We start from the raw sequence: 13,417 nt of genomic DNA, 5'->3' as shown, positions 1-13,417 counted from the left end.
CAGGGAGTCAGAGAAACCTGGCTCCAGCGTCTGTTCTTCCAGTGACTAATCGCCTTTGACTAAACACAGTCACTTTAAGTCCAGCCAAAAAAGCTGGATTCTAATTCCTGTTCTGCTGTCTGACTAATGTGTGGCCTTGGACTCCTGAGGGTCTTAGTTTGTCTCCTAAATTAGGGATAATAATCATATCTACCTCACAAGATTATCATGGAGATAAAATGAGAATGAACCATAGACATTACAATAACTGGCATATAGTCAGTCCTCAACAAACCTTAGCTATTATTATTATTAGCGAGAATATAAATCTTTAAGATTCCATTATCTTAAAGTGTATCTTACATTAATATATATGAAAGTTAAGTTATTAGCCCAAGTGACTTATCTTGGGAAAAGCTGTACAAAAGTTAAACTGGAAGCAATCATTAGTTTTACAAAAATATCTGATACTTTACAAAATGACTCATAAGATTATAAAAAATAACCTTAAATAACTGAAATAATTTAATATGTAAACATCTGAGTAATGCATACATTTTTCAGAAATATCCTTTCTTGAACAAAGCCAGCACAAGGTATCTGAATTTCACATCACAGTAAGTGTGAAGGGAGTTTAACTACAGTTTATTTATCAGTATTATTATGGTACATACCAGTCCATCTGTTAGCAGCTTCTTTGGCTACTTTATTTGCTTGGCCTGAAAAAAAAATTATATATGTAAAATGAAATGTATTTATATATATAAAATTATCTTTGGCTATGTGTACATTTATATTTTTTCATAAGAACAAAATTTTAATAAAATTTATATGTAAAATGGCTATGAAAAAAGCTGAAATAGTGACATAATATTGTATTTTACAAACTCTTGCAAATTCCTAAGGAAATTTAGGGAGCTGCAGTAATATTAGTAATTAATGGAAAGTCAAAGTGAACAATTTCCCTTTCCTAAGTGTCCATCATCATTATACTTGCTCCTTTAAAGATAACATGTAAGTTTAAATGAGATGTTTTTCAAAGAACTCACCATACCAAAACACAAGTTAAATGTAATAAGAATTTTACTATACAGGCATTATAAGACCACAATAAGTGTGACTCTAAAAAAAATTTTAGTGGTAAGAAAGTAGTCACATAGAAGGAAGTATTTACTTTTACTTTATAAATACACATCGTGCTATCAAATGTATCTGTATGTATATTATGTACTTCAAGTTAATCTGCACAGCACGTAACAGTGCCATGATTAATGGGGCATTAACTATTACTTAAAATGATGGCATTTTAAATTGAAAGATAATTTATATGTTACAAAATTCAGCATACTAAACTATAAAATTCAGTAATTTTTATTTATTTACTTATTTAGGGACTAGGTCTCACTCTGTCTTCCTAGCTGGAGTGCAGTGGTGTAATCATAGCTCACTGTAGCCTCAAACTCCTGGGCTCAAGCAATCCTCCTGCCTCAGTTTTCTGAGCAGCTGAGACTATAGGCATGCGCCACCATGCCCAGCTCATTTTTTTTATTTCTTGTAGAGATCACCTATCTCTACAAGATATTCTGCTATGTTGCCCAGGTTGGTCTCGAACTCCTGGCCTCAAGTGATCCTCCCCATCTTGGCCTCCTAAAGTGCTGGGATTACAGGTATGGGACACGATGCCGGACCTTCAGTGGTTTTTATGATATTCACAAAATTGTACAACCATTACTACTATTTAACTCCAGAACATTTTTTCTTCACCCCAAAAAAAACCCTTGTGCCCCTTAGCACTCACTCCACATTCCTTCTCCCTCCGTCCCCTGGCAACTACTAACCTAGTTGCTGTCTCTTCTCTATGGATTTCCCTTTTGTGTACATTTCATACGAACGAAACACACAATATGTGGTCTTTTAGGTCTGGCCTCTCTCACTTAACACAATGTTTTCAAGGTTCATTCATGTATCAACACCTCATTCTTTTTTAAGCTAAGTACTAATTTTACAATTTGCTTATCCATTCATCAGCTGATGGACCTTTGGGTTGTTTCTGCTAATACGAATAATAATTTTTGTGTGAACATGTTTTCAATCATCTTGGGTATATATTTTGGGGAAGAGATAAATTGTTTGCCAAAGTGGTAGCACCACTTTATAATACCACCAGCAATCTAAGAGGTCCAGTCTCTCCACATCCTCATCACTTATTATTTTCTATTTTTTTTGAGACAGAGTTTTGCTGTTGTTGCCCAGGGTGGAATGCAATAGTGTGGTCTCAGCTCACTGCAACTTCCGCCTCCCAGGTTCAAGCAATTCTCCTGCCTCAGCCTCCAGAGTAGCTGGGACTACAGGCGTACGCCACCACGCCCAGCTAATTTTGTATTTTTAGTAGAGATGGGGTTTCACCATGTTGGTCAGGCTGGTCTCCAAGTCCTGACCTCAGGTGATCCGCCTGCCTTGGCCTCCCAAAGTGCTGGGATTACAGGCGTGAGCCACCGCACCCAGCCTCATTATTTTCTGTTTTTACATTATAGCTATCCTAATGGGTGTTGATATGGTTTGGCTGTGTCCCCACTCAAATCTCATCTTGAATTGTAACTCCCACAATTCCCAGGTGTTGGGAGAGGACCCCAGTGGGAGGGGATTGAATTATGGGGGCGGGTCTTTCCTGCACTGTTCTCATGATAGTGAATGAGTCTCACAAGATCTGATGGCTTTAAAAATGGGAGTTTCCCTGCAAAAGCTCTCTTCTCTTGTCTGCCATCATGTGAGACATACCTTTCACCTTCCACCATGATTTTGAGGTTTCCCCAAACGTGTGGCACTGTAAGTCCAATAAACCTCTTTCTTTTGTAAATTGCCAAGTTTCAGGTATGTCTTTATCAGCAGTGTAAAAACAGACTAATACAAGTGTGAAGTAGTATCTCACTGGGGTTCTGATTTGCATTTCCTAATGATTTTGTGCATCTTTTCATGTGCTTATTGGTCATCTGTGTATCTTATTGGGAGAAGTGTCTGTTCATATCCTTTGCTCATTTTTCAATTGGGTTGTCTTTTTATTGTTGTATTATGAGTTCTTTATATATTTTGGATACTAGGCACTTGTCAGATACAAAACTTGTGAATATTTTCTTCCATCCTGAGTTCACTTTTCACTTTTCTTTTTGTGATGGAGTCTCTCTCTGTCACCCAGGCTGGAGTGTAGTGGTGCAATCTCGGCTCACTGCAACCTCTGCCTTCCTGGTTCAAGTGATTCTCCTGCCTCAGCCTCCCGAATAGCTGGGATTATAGGTGTGTGCCACCACGACTAATTTTTGTATTTTTAGTAGAGATGGGGTTTCACCATGTTGGCCAGGCTGGTCTCGAACTCCTGGCCTCACATGATCCGCCCCCCTTGCCCTCCCAAAGTGCTGAGATTACAGGTGTGAGCCACGGTGCCCAGCCTCTTTTTACTTTCTTGATATTGTAAAAAAAATTTTAATTTTGATGAAGTCCATTTATCTACTTTTTCTGTGGTTGTTCCTGCTTTTGGTGTCGTATTCAAGGAACTGTTGCTTAACACAAGGATAAAGAAATATAAATCTGTTTTCTTCTAAGAGTTTTATAGTTTTAGCTCTTCCATATAGGTCTTTGATCCATTTGAGTTAATTTTTTTGATGTAAGGTGGGGGTTCAGATTAATTCATTTGCATGTGGATATCCAGCTGTGCCAAATACCATTAGCTGAAAACATGATTTCTTTCCTGATTCCATGGTCTTGGCACCTTTGTTGAAAATCAATTGGGTTTATTTCTGGACTCCTGATTCCATTAATCTATATGTGTATTCTTTTTTTTTTTTTTTTTTTTTTTGAGATGGAGTCTCACTCTGTTGCCCAGGCTGGAGTGCAGTAACATGATCTTGGCTCACTGCAAGCTCCGCCCCCCGGGTTCACACCATTCTCCTGCCTCAGCCTCCCGAGTAGCTGGGACTACAGGCACCTACCACCATGCCCGGCTAATTTTTTATATTTTTAGTAGAGACGGGGTTTCACCATGTTAGCCAGGAGGGTCTCGATCTCCTGACCTCGTGATCCGCCCGCCTTGGCCTCCCAAAGTGTAAATGTCTATTCTTATACCACTACCATACTGTCTTGATTCCTGTAGTCTTATAGTAAGTTTTGAAATTGGAAAATTTGAGTCTGTAACTTTGTTCTTTTTCAAGATTCTTTTGACTATTCTGTATCTCTTGCATTTCCATATGAAACTTAAGATCAGTTTACCAATTTCTGCAAAAAAGCAGCTGAAATTTTGATCGGTATAGCATTGAATCAGTAGATCAATTTGGGGAGTATTTCCTTAATAATATTGTGTTTCAGCCGGGTGCAAGAGCTCACGCCTGAATTCCTAGCACTTTGGGAGGCTGAGGCAGGAGGACTGCTTGAGTCCAGGAGTTCGAGACCAGTCTAGCCAACATAGTGGGACCCCATTTCTACAAAAGATAATGAAAAAAAAATTAGCCAGGTGTAGTGGTGCACACTTCGAGTCCCAGCTACTAATTTTTTTCTATTTCTCTTTCATCTAGCTAAAAGTGTGTCTACTTTGTGATCTACTTAAAGAACCAAATTTTGGGTCGCGTGTGGTGGCTCATGCCTGTAATCCTAGCACTTCTGGAGGCTGAGGCGGGCAGATCACCAGAGGTCAGGGGTTTGAGACAAGCCTGGCCAACATGGCAAAATCCTGTCTCTACTAAAAATACAAAAAAGAAGCTGGGCATGGTGGCGCGTGCCTGTAGTCTCAACTACTCAGGAGGCTGAGGCAGGAGAATTGCTTGAACAAGGGAGGTGGAGGTTATAGTGAGCCAAGATCGCACCATTGTACTCCCACAAGAGCAAAACTCCATTTGAAAAAGAAAAAAAACAGCCGTGCGCAGTGGCTCACACCTGTAATCCCAGCCCTTTGGGAGGTGAGGCGGGCAAATCACGAAGTCAAGACATCGAGACCACCCTGGCCAACATGGTGAAACCTCGTCTCTACTAAAAACACCAAAAAAAAGCTGGGCATGGTCGTGCGTGCCTGTAGTCTTAGCTATTCAGGAGGCTGAGGCAGGAGAATTGCTTGAACCCAGGAGGCAGAGGTTGCAGTGAGCTGAGATCATGCCACTGCACACCAGCCTGGTGACAGAGCAAGAATCCACCTGAAAAAAAAAAAAAAAAAGAACCAATTTTTGGTTTTTATTTTCTTGTTCTTCATTTCTCTTTGAACATATTTGAAGTGTCTTTGTCTAGTAAGTCCAACACGTGGGCTTTCTCAGGAATAGTTTCCATTGAAAACAGTTTCCACTGAAACATTTTTATTCCAGTGTGTGAGCCATATTTTATTGCTTTGTATGTCTTGCAATCTTTCTGTTGCAAAACTGGGCATTTAAAATAATGTTAGCCTGAGTAACATGGTGAAATCCTGTCTCCACAAAAAATACAAACATTAGCTCAGCATGGTGGCATGTGCTTGTAGTTCTAGCTACTCAGGGGACTGAGGCAGGAGGATTGCTTGAGCCCAGGAGGTTGAGGCTGCACCAAGTCATGATCATGCCACTGCACTCCAGCTGAGGCGACAGAGTGAGAATGTCTCAAAAAAAAAAAAAAAAAAAAAAAAGGGGGTAATAATTAATTTAAAAAATAATATAAGGCGCCTGTAATCCCAGCTACTTCGGAGGCTGAGGCACGAGAATCACTTGAACCTGGGAGGCAGAGGTTGTAGTGAGCCAAGATCATGCCACTGCACTCCAGCTTGGGTGACAGAGCAAGACTCTGTCTCAAAAAAAAAAAAAATATATATATATATATATATACACACACACACACACACACACACACAAATAAAAAAAATAGCAACCCTAGAAAGCAGATTCTCCCCACTCCCCAGGATTGCTGCTTGTAATAAGTTGTTACAATTTGTTTAGTAATTTTCCTGAACTAAATCCGTAAAGTCCATGTTCTTAAGCATGGCCACTGAAGTCTCTACTTGGTTAGCTTAGTGGTCAAGCTATTAATTGAACAGAGATTTCCTTAAATGCTTGGACTAAACCTCTATGAAGAGGCTGTCTTTGCCAAAGGGCTCAGCCGTCTTTGCCTAAGGGTTTGCGTGTGCTGGGACATGCGTTCTCAGCAAGGCAGTTTATAACTCTGACCTACTCTTCGCTTCTTGCTTGCACAGAGCATCAAGGTCAGCTAGATGTGGGGACCGTCCCAGGTCTTTACTGAGAATGTGAACAACCCTAAACTTGCATGTAGGCCTTCTATAGTTTCAGGAATATGTTGCTCTTCAAGGCTCTCATGAACATATTATTTAGTTTTTACTTTTTTTTTTTAGAAGGGTCTCACTCTGTCACCCAAGCTAGAGCACAGTGGCATGATCATGGCTCACTGCAGTCTTGATTTCCTGGGCTCAAGTGATCCTCCCACCTCAGCCTCCTGAGTAGCTAGTACTACAGGCACATGCCACCATGCCTAATTTTTAAATTATTTATAGAGATAGAGTTTGCCATTTTCATATTGGTTTTGAACTCTTGGGCTCAAGCAATCGTCCCAAAGTGTTAGGATTACGGGCATAAACCACTGCACTTGGCCCTTTTAAGCTTTTTGATTAGTCTACTGTTTGCCTCAACTGTTATTCATCAACAATGATTAACTGAGAAGTTAAAATTATTTGTAATTTTAACTTCTTTGTTTGTTTGTAATTGTTATAGACAAACACTCCCCACAGAGAGGATTTTAGCACTGGGCATACCCCAGGCCAGATCAAACAAAAACAGTCTTTCCTATTGGTGTCCTCCAGGGAATCACCAAACATGTAAATAATGACAATTCTTTGGGATCAGAGCTCTTATAGAGCTCCAGCTGCATTTTGCTCCCCTAGACAGTAGGAATGCAGGGTTGTTATCCTTCAAGGTCACTGCTGAGGTGAGAGTGGGAAATGAGAATAGGCAAATTCAATACCACAAAGCTCATTATTCTTACTCAGAGTCTGCTAATTTTCCTCAGTAGGCTCCTGTAAGCCTTTGGTTAATTTCCAGAGGTCTGAAAAAGTTGACTACAACAATTTTTGCAAGTTTTCTGAAAGGGCAAAGTTTCAGAAGTCCTTACTCCACCTTTTTACTGTCATCCTGGCATTTATTTCTCAGAAAATTACTTAAGTACCTCTAAGATATTTTCAAGTATTTTTGTGGGAATTTAATTTCTACTAACATGTTTTCTCTGGTCACATTTGAATAATGGTCAGAATAGCTAAATTAAAAAATTGTTTAAAGAACTGTTGCTTGTAAATATCACTTCTTGGATACTGCAATTAATTTTGTTATTGTTGTTGTTGTTGTTTTGAGACTGTTTTCGCTCTGTTGCCCAGGATGGAGCGCAGTGTGTGATGTTGGTTCACTGCAGCCTTTTTCTTCCCAGTTCAAGCGATTCTCCTGTCTCAGCGTCCAGAGTAGTTGGGATTACAGGTATGTGCCACCATGCCTGGCTAATTTTTGTATTTTTAATAGAAACAGCATTTCACCAACTTGGCCAGGCTGGTCTCAAACTCCTGACCCCTAATGATCTGCCTGCCTCTGCCTCCAAAGCAATTAATCTTCTAAATACTTGCTTAATGATATAATTCAACTGGCATAAATATAAATTATTTCTCACGGATGTTACTGAGAAATAAGAGAATACATAGCCATGCCCCATATGAACAAATGGTTATGGCTACAGTCACCAAATTATTCTCTGAATAAATCATGACAGACTTAGAGATAAGCTTGAGTGATATAATATGGGGGGGGGGGGGGCTATAGCCATGCTACTAAGAACCAAATCCTATTAAAATCAATTTGTGAAACTCATAAGCCTTTAATCCAGTATAATCTGTTCTGCACTAACATGATAGCTGAAATCCCATGAAACCCCTCATTGTCAAAAAGTGCATTTAAAAAACAATTTCATTGAGGAATGGAGATTTGGGGTGAGTAGAGGTTAAAGTCTTAAGAAGTTCTCTAAATTTAGCGATAAGGGGATCACTGGCATCTACTACTTAAATATTTAAATTTCTTGGATTTGTGGGTTTATACTTTTCATCAAATTTGAAAAACTTTAAACTTTAGCCTTTATTTCTTCAGATATTTTTCTGGCTCAGCAACCTCTCCTCCCACCAAAACATACTCCATTTGGGACTGTAATCACACATTTGTTAGATCCCTTGAAATTGTCTTAAGGCTCACAGATGCCATTTTCATATTTTTAAAGTTTTTAATTTATACATGAGTCAAGGACTCCATATGCTGTCCAGGCTGGCCTCGAACTCCTGGGCTCAAGTGATCCACCCACCTTAACCTCCCAAAGTGCTGGAATTATAGGAGTGAGCCACTGCGCCTGGCCCCATTTTAGTATTTTTAAAATTCTTTATTTTCTGTGTTTCATTTTGGATGTTTCTATTGCTGTATCTTCAACTAACACCAATTCTTTCTTCTGCAAAATTTAATCTGCTGGTAATTCACCATAGTGTATTTTTCAGGTTAGACATTGTAGTTTTTCATGTCCAAAAGTTTGACCTGGGTCTTTTTTATATCTTCTCTATTTCCACTTAACTTTTGAACATATGGAATACAGTTATAATAACTTTTTAAATGTTCTGGTCTTCTGATCCTAATTTCTGGGTCAATTTTGATTGATGGAGTATTCTGCTCATTATAGATCATGTCTTCCCACTTCTCTCCAGGCCTGGTAGTCTTTGCTTATATGCCAGACATAATGAATTTTATCTTGCTAGATGTTAATCCTTTTTCAAGAGACAGGGTCTCACTCTGTTGCCCAGGCTGGAATATAGTGGCACGACCCTAGCTCACTGCAGCCTTGAACTACTGGGTGCAAGCAATCCTCCCATCTCAGCCTCTCAAGTAGAAAGGTAATAAAACTGGAGGAAGAAAACTTGACTACAGTGCATGCCAGCATGACCAGCTAATTTTAAATTGTTTGTAGAGATAGGGTCTCTCTCTCTTGCCCAGGCTAATCTCAAACTCCTAGCCTAAAGCTATCTTACTGCCTTGGCCTCCCAAAGTGCTGGGATTATAGGCATGAGCCACTGTGTCTGGCAAAAAAGATGATAATCTTTCATAAATTTGTAAAAATGCACAAAGCCAGGAAGGAAGGATTCTTACTCTCTCATTCCCCAGTCAAAAATTAATATATCTCTAATAGACTCCATTACAAGTTCTCCAGGATCCATATTTACATGGTTGCATAAATAACTATTAAAAGATAACCTAGTCTGATGTTGATGAAAAATGATAAAGGCCAAGCATGGTGAATCACACCTATAATTCCAGCACTTTGGGAGGCCAAAGGGAGACAACTGCTTGAGGCCAGGAGTTCGAAACCAGCTGGACAATACAGCGAGACACCATCTCTTTAAAAAATAAAATTAAAAGTAAACTAGCTGGATGTGGTGGCACGTGCCTGTAGTCTCAGTTACTTGGGAAGCTGAGGTAGGAGAACGACTTGAGCTTGGGGGGTTGAGGCTACAGTGAGCCCTGATCATGCATTGCACTTCAGCCTGGGAGACAGAGCAAGGCCCAGTCTCCAAAAAAATAAAAAATAAATAAATAAATAAAAATCTCACTGAAAACCAGAAAATTTCAGGTTTGTTCTCTCAGTGAGACCTCATATACTATAATACTCATTCACAATGGCATGTTTTCCTTGGGCTGGGAAATAAATTACCAAAGTTATAAATTCAAGGGTTAAAATTGACAGCAGAATGCAGGCAACCAGTTTAAAATTTCAGTTGCTGCCTCTTCCTCAACTGTGTTATTCCACCCTCCAGAAAGTTCACCATCCTTTGTATACCCTGAACTTCTTTTCTGAAGTTTTATTACCTAAGAGGTGATGTGTTTGCCAAAAGTGCTACTTGAATCAGACCTACAAGGAATGGCAACATCTTAAATTAACATGCCTACAATACAAGTTTTCCCCACTTCATGAATCGGTCTGGCACAATTCCCTGTTAATTTCCTGAACGTTAATGTGATCCTGGCTCAGGGTCACTATCAGTGTAGGTTACAGTAGTTTAGTAAGCCTAAATAAGGGTTTTATTCATTCCTGAGTGGGCAGAATGTATCAACATTAAGAAAAGGACTGGGGAGACAATTGGAGGTGATGTCAGTGAGGGTCACCTGTCCAAGGAAATAGCTGTGGCAGTACAATAGGGACCATGGAGTGGAAAAGCTTGCGTCTTTTTGAATATACCTAAGAGTTGTAGGTCCTAGACATAAAAGAGAATGAAACAGGTAGGCAAAGAGGTAGTACACCAAGTACAAGAATCACATAAAACTGAAATCAGGAAAAAAGGCAAGAAAGAGTAAATGAAGGGTCAGATTTGGTTGTTGTGGAAAGTCAGATTTTTCATGATGAACTGCTAGAGGGCACAGTCATGCTATCCTGAAAATAAATCACCTGAAAGTATTCAACCTCATTAAGAAACTGTGCTTGAAGTTCTCTTTCAAGAGAATGAGAAGGTGCTCTAGATAAGGTACACAACGTTCTATGTCCTCCTGAACAAGCAGTCTGTTTCCTTTTGAAGATGAATCATATGCAGGCCTAGCTTCCTAGTAGTAACCTTCTACCTGTGAGGTACTCTCCTGCTGTGATGTGCTTGTGCTCACTGAGGATCATCTGGTATTAGTTAAAACTTTCAAACAGATTAAGGTGGTTATTTTTGTAGGTGTAGATTTGATTAGCACTTTCTTCTGCAGGATGATGACAAATGAATCTGTGGTCAGCATAAAAGAGCTGACATGTTTCCCCAAATACTTAATTTACAGAGAATGACTGGCTCAGGGAGTTATTCTACCTCCGCCTCTCTTTGAAAATCACCCAGGGTAATCAGCTGAACCAGTGGCACTACATATCACCATCTAGGCGATGTACTCCATATATGTGAATGGTGCCTCCTGGAGTTGTGCAAAGCAGCGACCTGTCTCTAATATGAAGTTTAACTTCAGATTTACACTAACTGAACTGCTTAAAAATTCTTTAATTGTAAAGGCCACTGCCAAGGACTAGGCCAGCTTAGTTGCAATCAAACTATCCTCAGGTTAATTTTAACATACCAAATATTTTCCATGTCTTTCAAAGCTTTCTATCACACACTATAGTATCAGCTTTTCTGTAAGTTTCACTTGGTACAGTTTCCTAAACATAAGACAGGCTAAGACAGAAAAATATTTAAAAAGTTATATTTTCCCAAGTAATTAAATGCTTTGTCTTTATAATATACTCTTTTATCTCCTCAAATATTCACATTTCTATCTTTTAAAAAATATATAAACATTATTTAAAACAAAGCTCTGGGGACTCTGGTTTAAAAGAAGGAAAAAAATCACTGGTATATTTAAAAGGCAACTCAATGTACAGACTGATTTTCTGCAACTTGCAAACTCTTCTACTTATGGTATCATTTTTCCTAGAAGATAATGACAGATTTCTTTACAGAATCAAAGTTCTTCAGGCCAAATTAGCTTTTTTTCTGACTCCTCAGTTCTCTAAGCTTGTATTTTATGTCTTTATCCTTCTATCCCACACATCTTCCTTAATTTTAAAATGCTTATAATTTCAAAGTTGTCACTGTTCAATGCTCTAACATTAAGACTTTTTTTTTTTTTTGGAGACAGAGTCCTACTTTGTCACCCAGGCTGGAGTGCAATGGCACGTATAGCACACTGCAGCTTCAACCTCCTGGGCTTGAGGGATTCTCCCACCCCAGCCTCCCAAGTAGCTGGGACTACAGGCCTGTGTCACCACGCTTGGCTAATTTTTGTGTTTTTTTGGTAGAGATGGGATTTCACTATGTTGGCCAGGCTGGTCTTGAACTCCTGAGCTCAAGTAATCCACCCATCTCAGCCTCCCAAAATGCTGGGATTATAGGCATAAGCCAACATGCCCGGCACATTAAGACTTCTTAATGGCGATACTAAAGCAGTATTTTCCTACTATGTTACAAATACAAAATTAGAGTACTACAAACAGAATACTATCTTAACTGGTTTTATTTTCTCATGTATATGGAGAATGGTTAGCAGGCAACTAGAAATATAAAGTCTTTTTCATTATCAAAGTTAAAGACCCCTAAGATATGATACAAACTTACGTATTTCTTCCACGACTTGTGGATCACAATCTTTGTATTTTTCTACTTCTGCCTTTAGCTGTTCCCTTTGGTCTCGAAGTGATGAAAGCTCTTTTGCTAGCCTGGTTCGCTCTTCCTGCATTCCAAATAGTTTTATGTTCAATTAAGACAAAATTCTGTATGTTGTAAGGTAATACATTTTATAACAATTTCATTTTATTTCTCATAAATGATGTGCATTAGACTTTTGATATTATATATATAAGCATACACACACAGATAGTCACAGTATAAGAACAAGCTCAATTCTCATCTTTCCTGAAATCTCAAGGAAAATTACTTACTTGGGAAAATATAACTTTTTAAATATTTTTCTGTCTTAGCCTGTCTTTTATATATATTGAATAACTAAATGGGAGTTAATATGCAGAATAGAATGCTCACAAATAGGTGAGAGGTTCATGTTAGAACTCTAAGATGACCATGTCATCGTATGTTAGAGAAAAAAATTATACTACTTTTTGAGTAGTTTCACAAGGCTATATATGTAAGTAACATTTTAAGACAACATTGATCATTATACAATTATCTTTAACAGTGTTCTAGACAATTTTTCAATTTTTAAGAATATTTTAATATATCCTTAATATTTTATATACATTTAAAGAAATAACACAATTGTAGCTTGAGGCCTCCCACTACCTATTCTTTAAAGGTAAACCAGAATAAAGCTTCAAAATACAATATAATCCAATAAAAACCATTTGAAATGTCTAGCCATATTTCTCACTAGCAGGTGGAAGTCATAGTGCTATACGTATTCATTTTGTATTTCTGAAACCTGAAAAGCCCAAACAAAAACCAAATGTTCGCAAAGATTATAGTACAGAATCATAGGATAAATCCGAGGCAAAATCAAGTAAAGTTCAAACTGCTTAACACGACTTGTAAGGTTCCCAACTACCTTGTATTTTTTATTTGTATTTTTCTACTTTGCTTTTAGCTATTTCGTTTGGTTCCAAAGCGAAGACAGTTCCTTTGCTAGCATTTGTACAAGAGACTGCGTATACAGAGCAGCACGCTCAGAAGCAGCACGCCCCAACAGAACTCTCAGCAGTGAGGAAAACTTTCTAGATCTGCACTCTTCACTGCAAGACCCACTAGCCACATGTGGCTACTCAATATATGCAATGTGGCTACTGTGACTGAGAAACTAAATTTAACTGTAGCTAATCTTTATTTAAATATAAATAGCCACACATGGTTAGTGTATATCATACTTCACAGCTCAGGAGAGAT

General features: G+C 38.6%; 1 protein-coding gene across 9 annotated transcripts in view; it reads right to left on the bottom strand.

Moving 5' to 3' along the window:
- The window catches only part of MND1 (meiotic nuclear divisions 1), a 107,184-nt gene that overhangs the window by 39,294 nt on the left and 54,473 nt on the right, over nucleotides 1-13,417 (bottom strand). For all 9 annotated transcript variants that reach the window (XM_065545623.2, XM_065545622.2, XM_045392967.3 and 6 more), the window contains 2 exons: nucleotides 12,140-12,254; nucleotides 654-698 (listed from right to left, as the gene is read on the bottom strand). In XM_065545623.2, coding sequence (XP_065401695.1) covers nucleotides 654-698; nucleotides 12,140-12,254 — 160 coding nt within the window. The remainder of the gene's footprint in view (nucleotides 1-653; nucleotides 699-12,139; nucleotides 12,255-13,417) is intronic.

This window comes from Macaca fascicularis, chromosome 5, assembly GCF_037993035.2.
Source record: "Macaca fascicularis isolate 582-1 chromosome 5, T2T-MFA8v1.1".
Taxonomy (NCBI): domain Eukaryota; kingdom Metazoa; phylum Chordata; class Mammalia; order Primates; family Cercopithecidae; genus Macaca; species Macaca fascicularis.
Note: the sequence above shows the minus strand (reverse complement) of the source record. Positions and strands in the feature narration are given on the sequence as shown.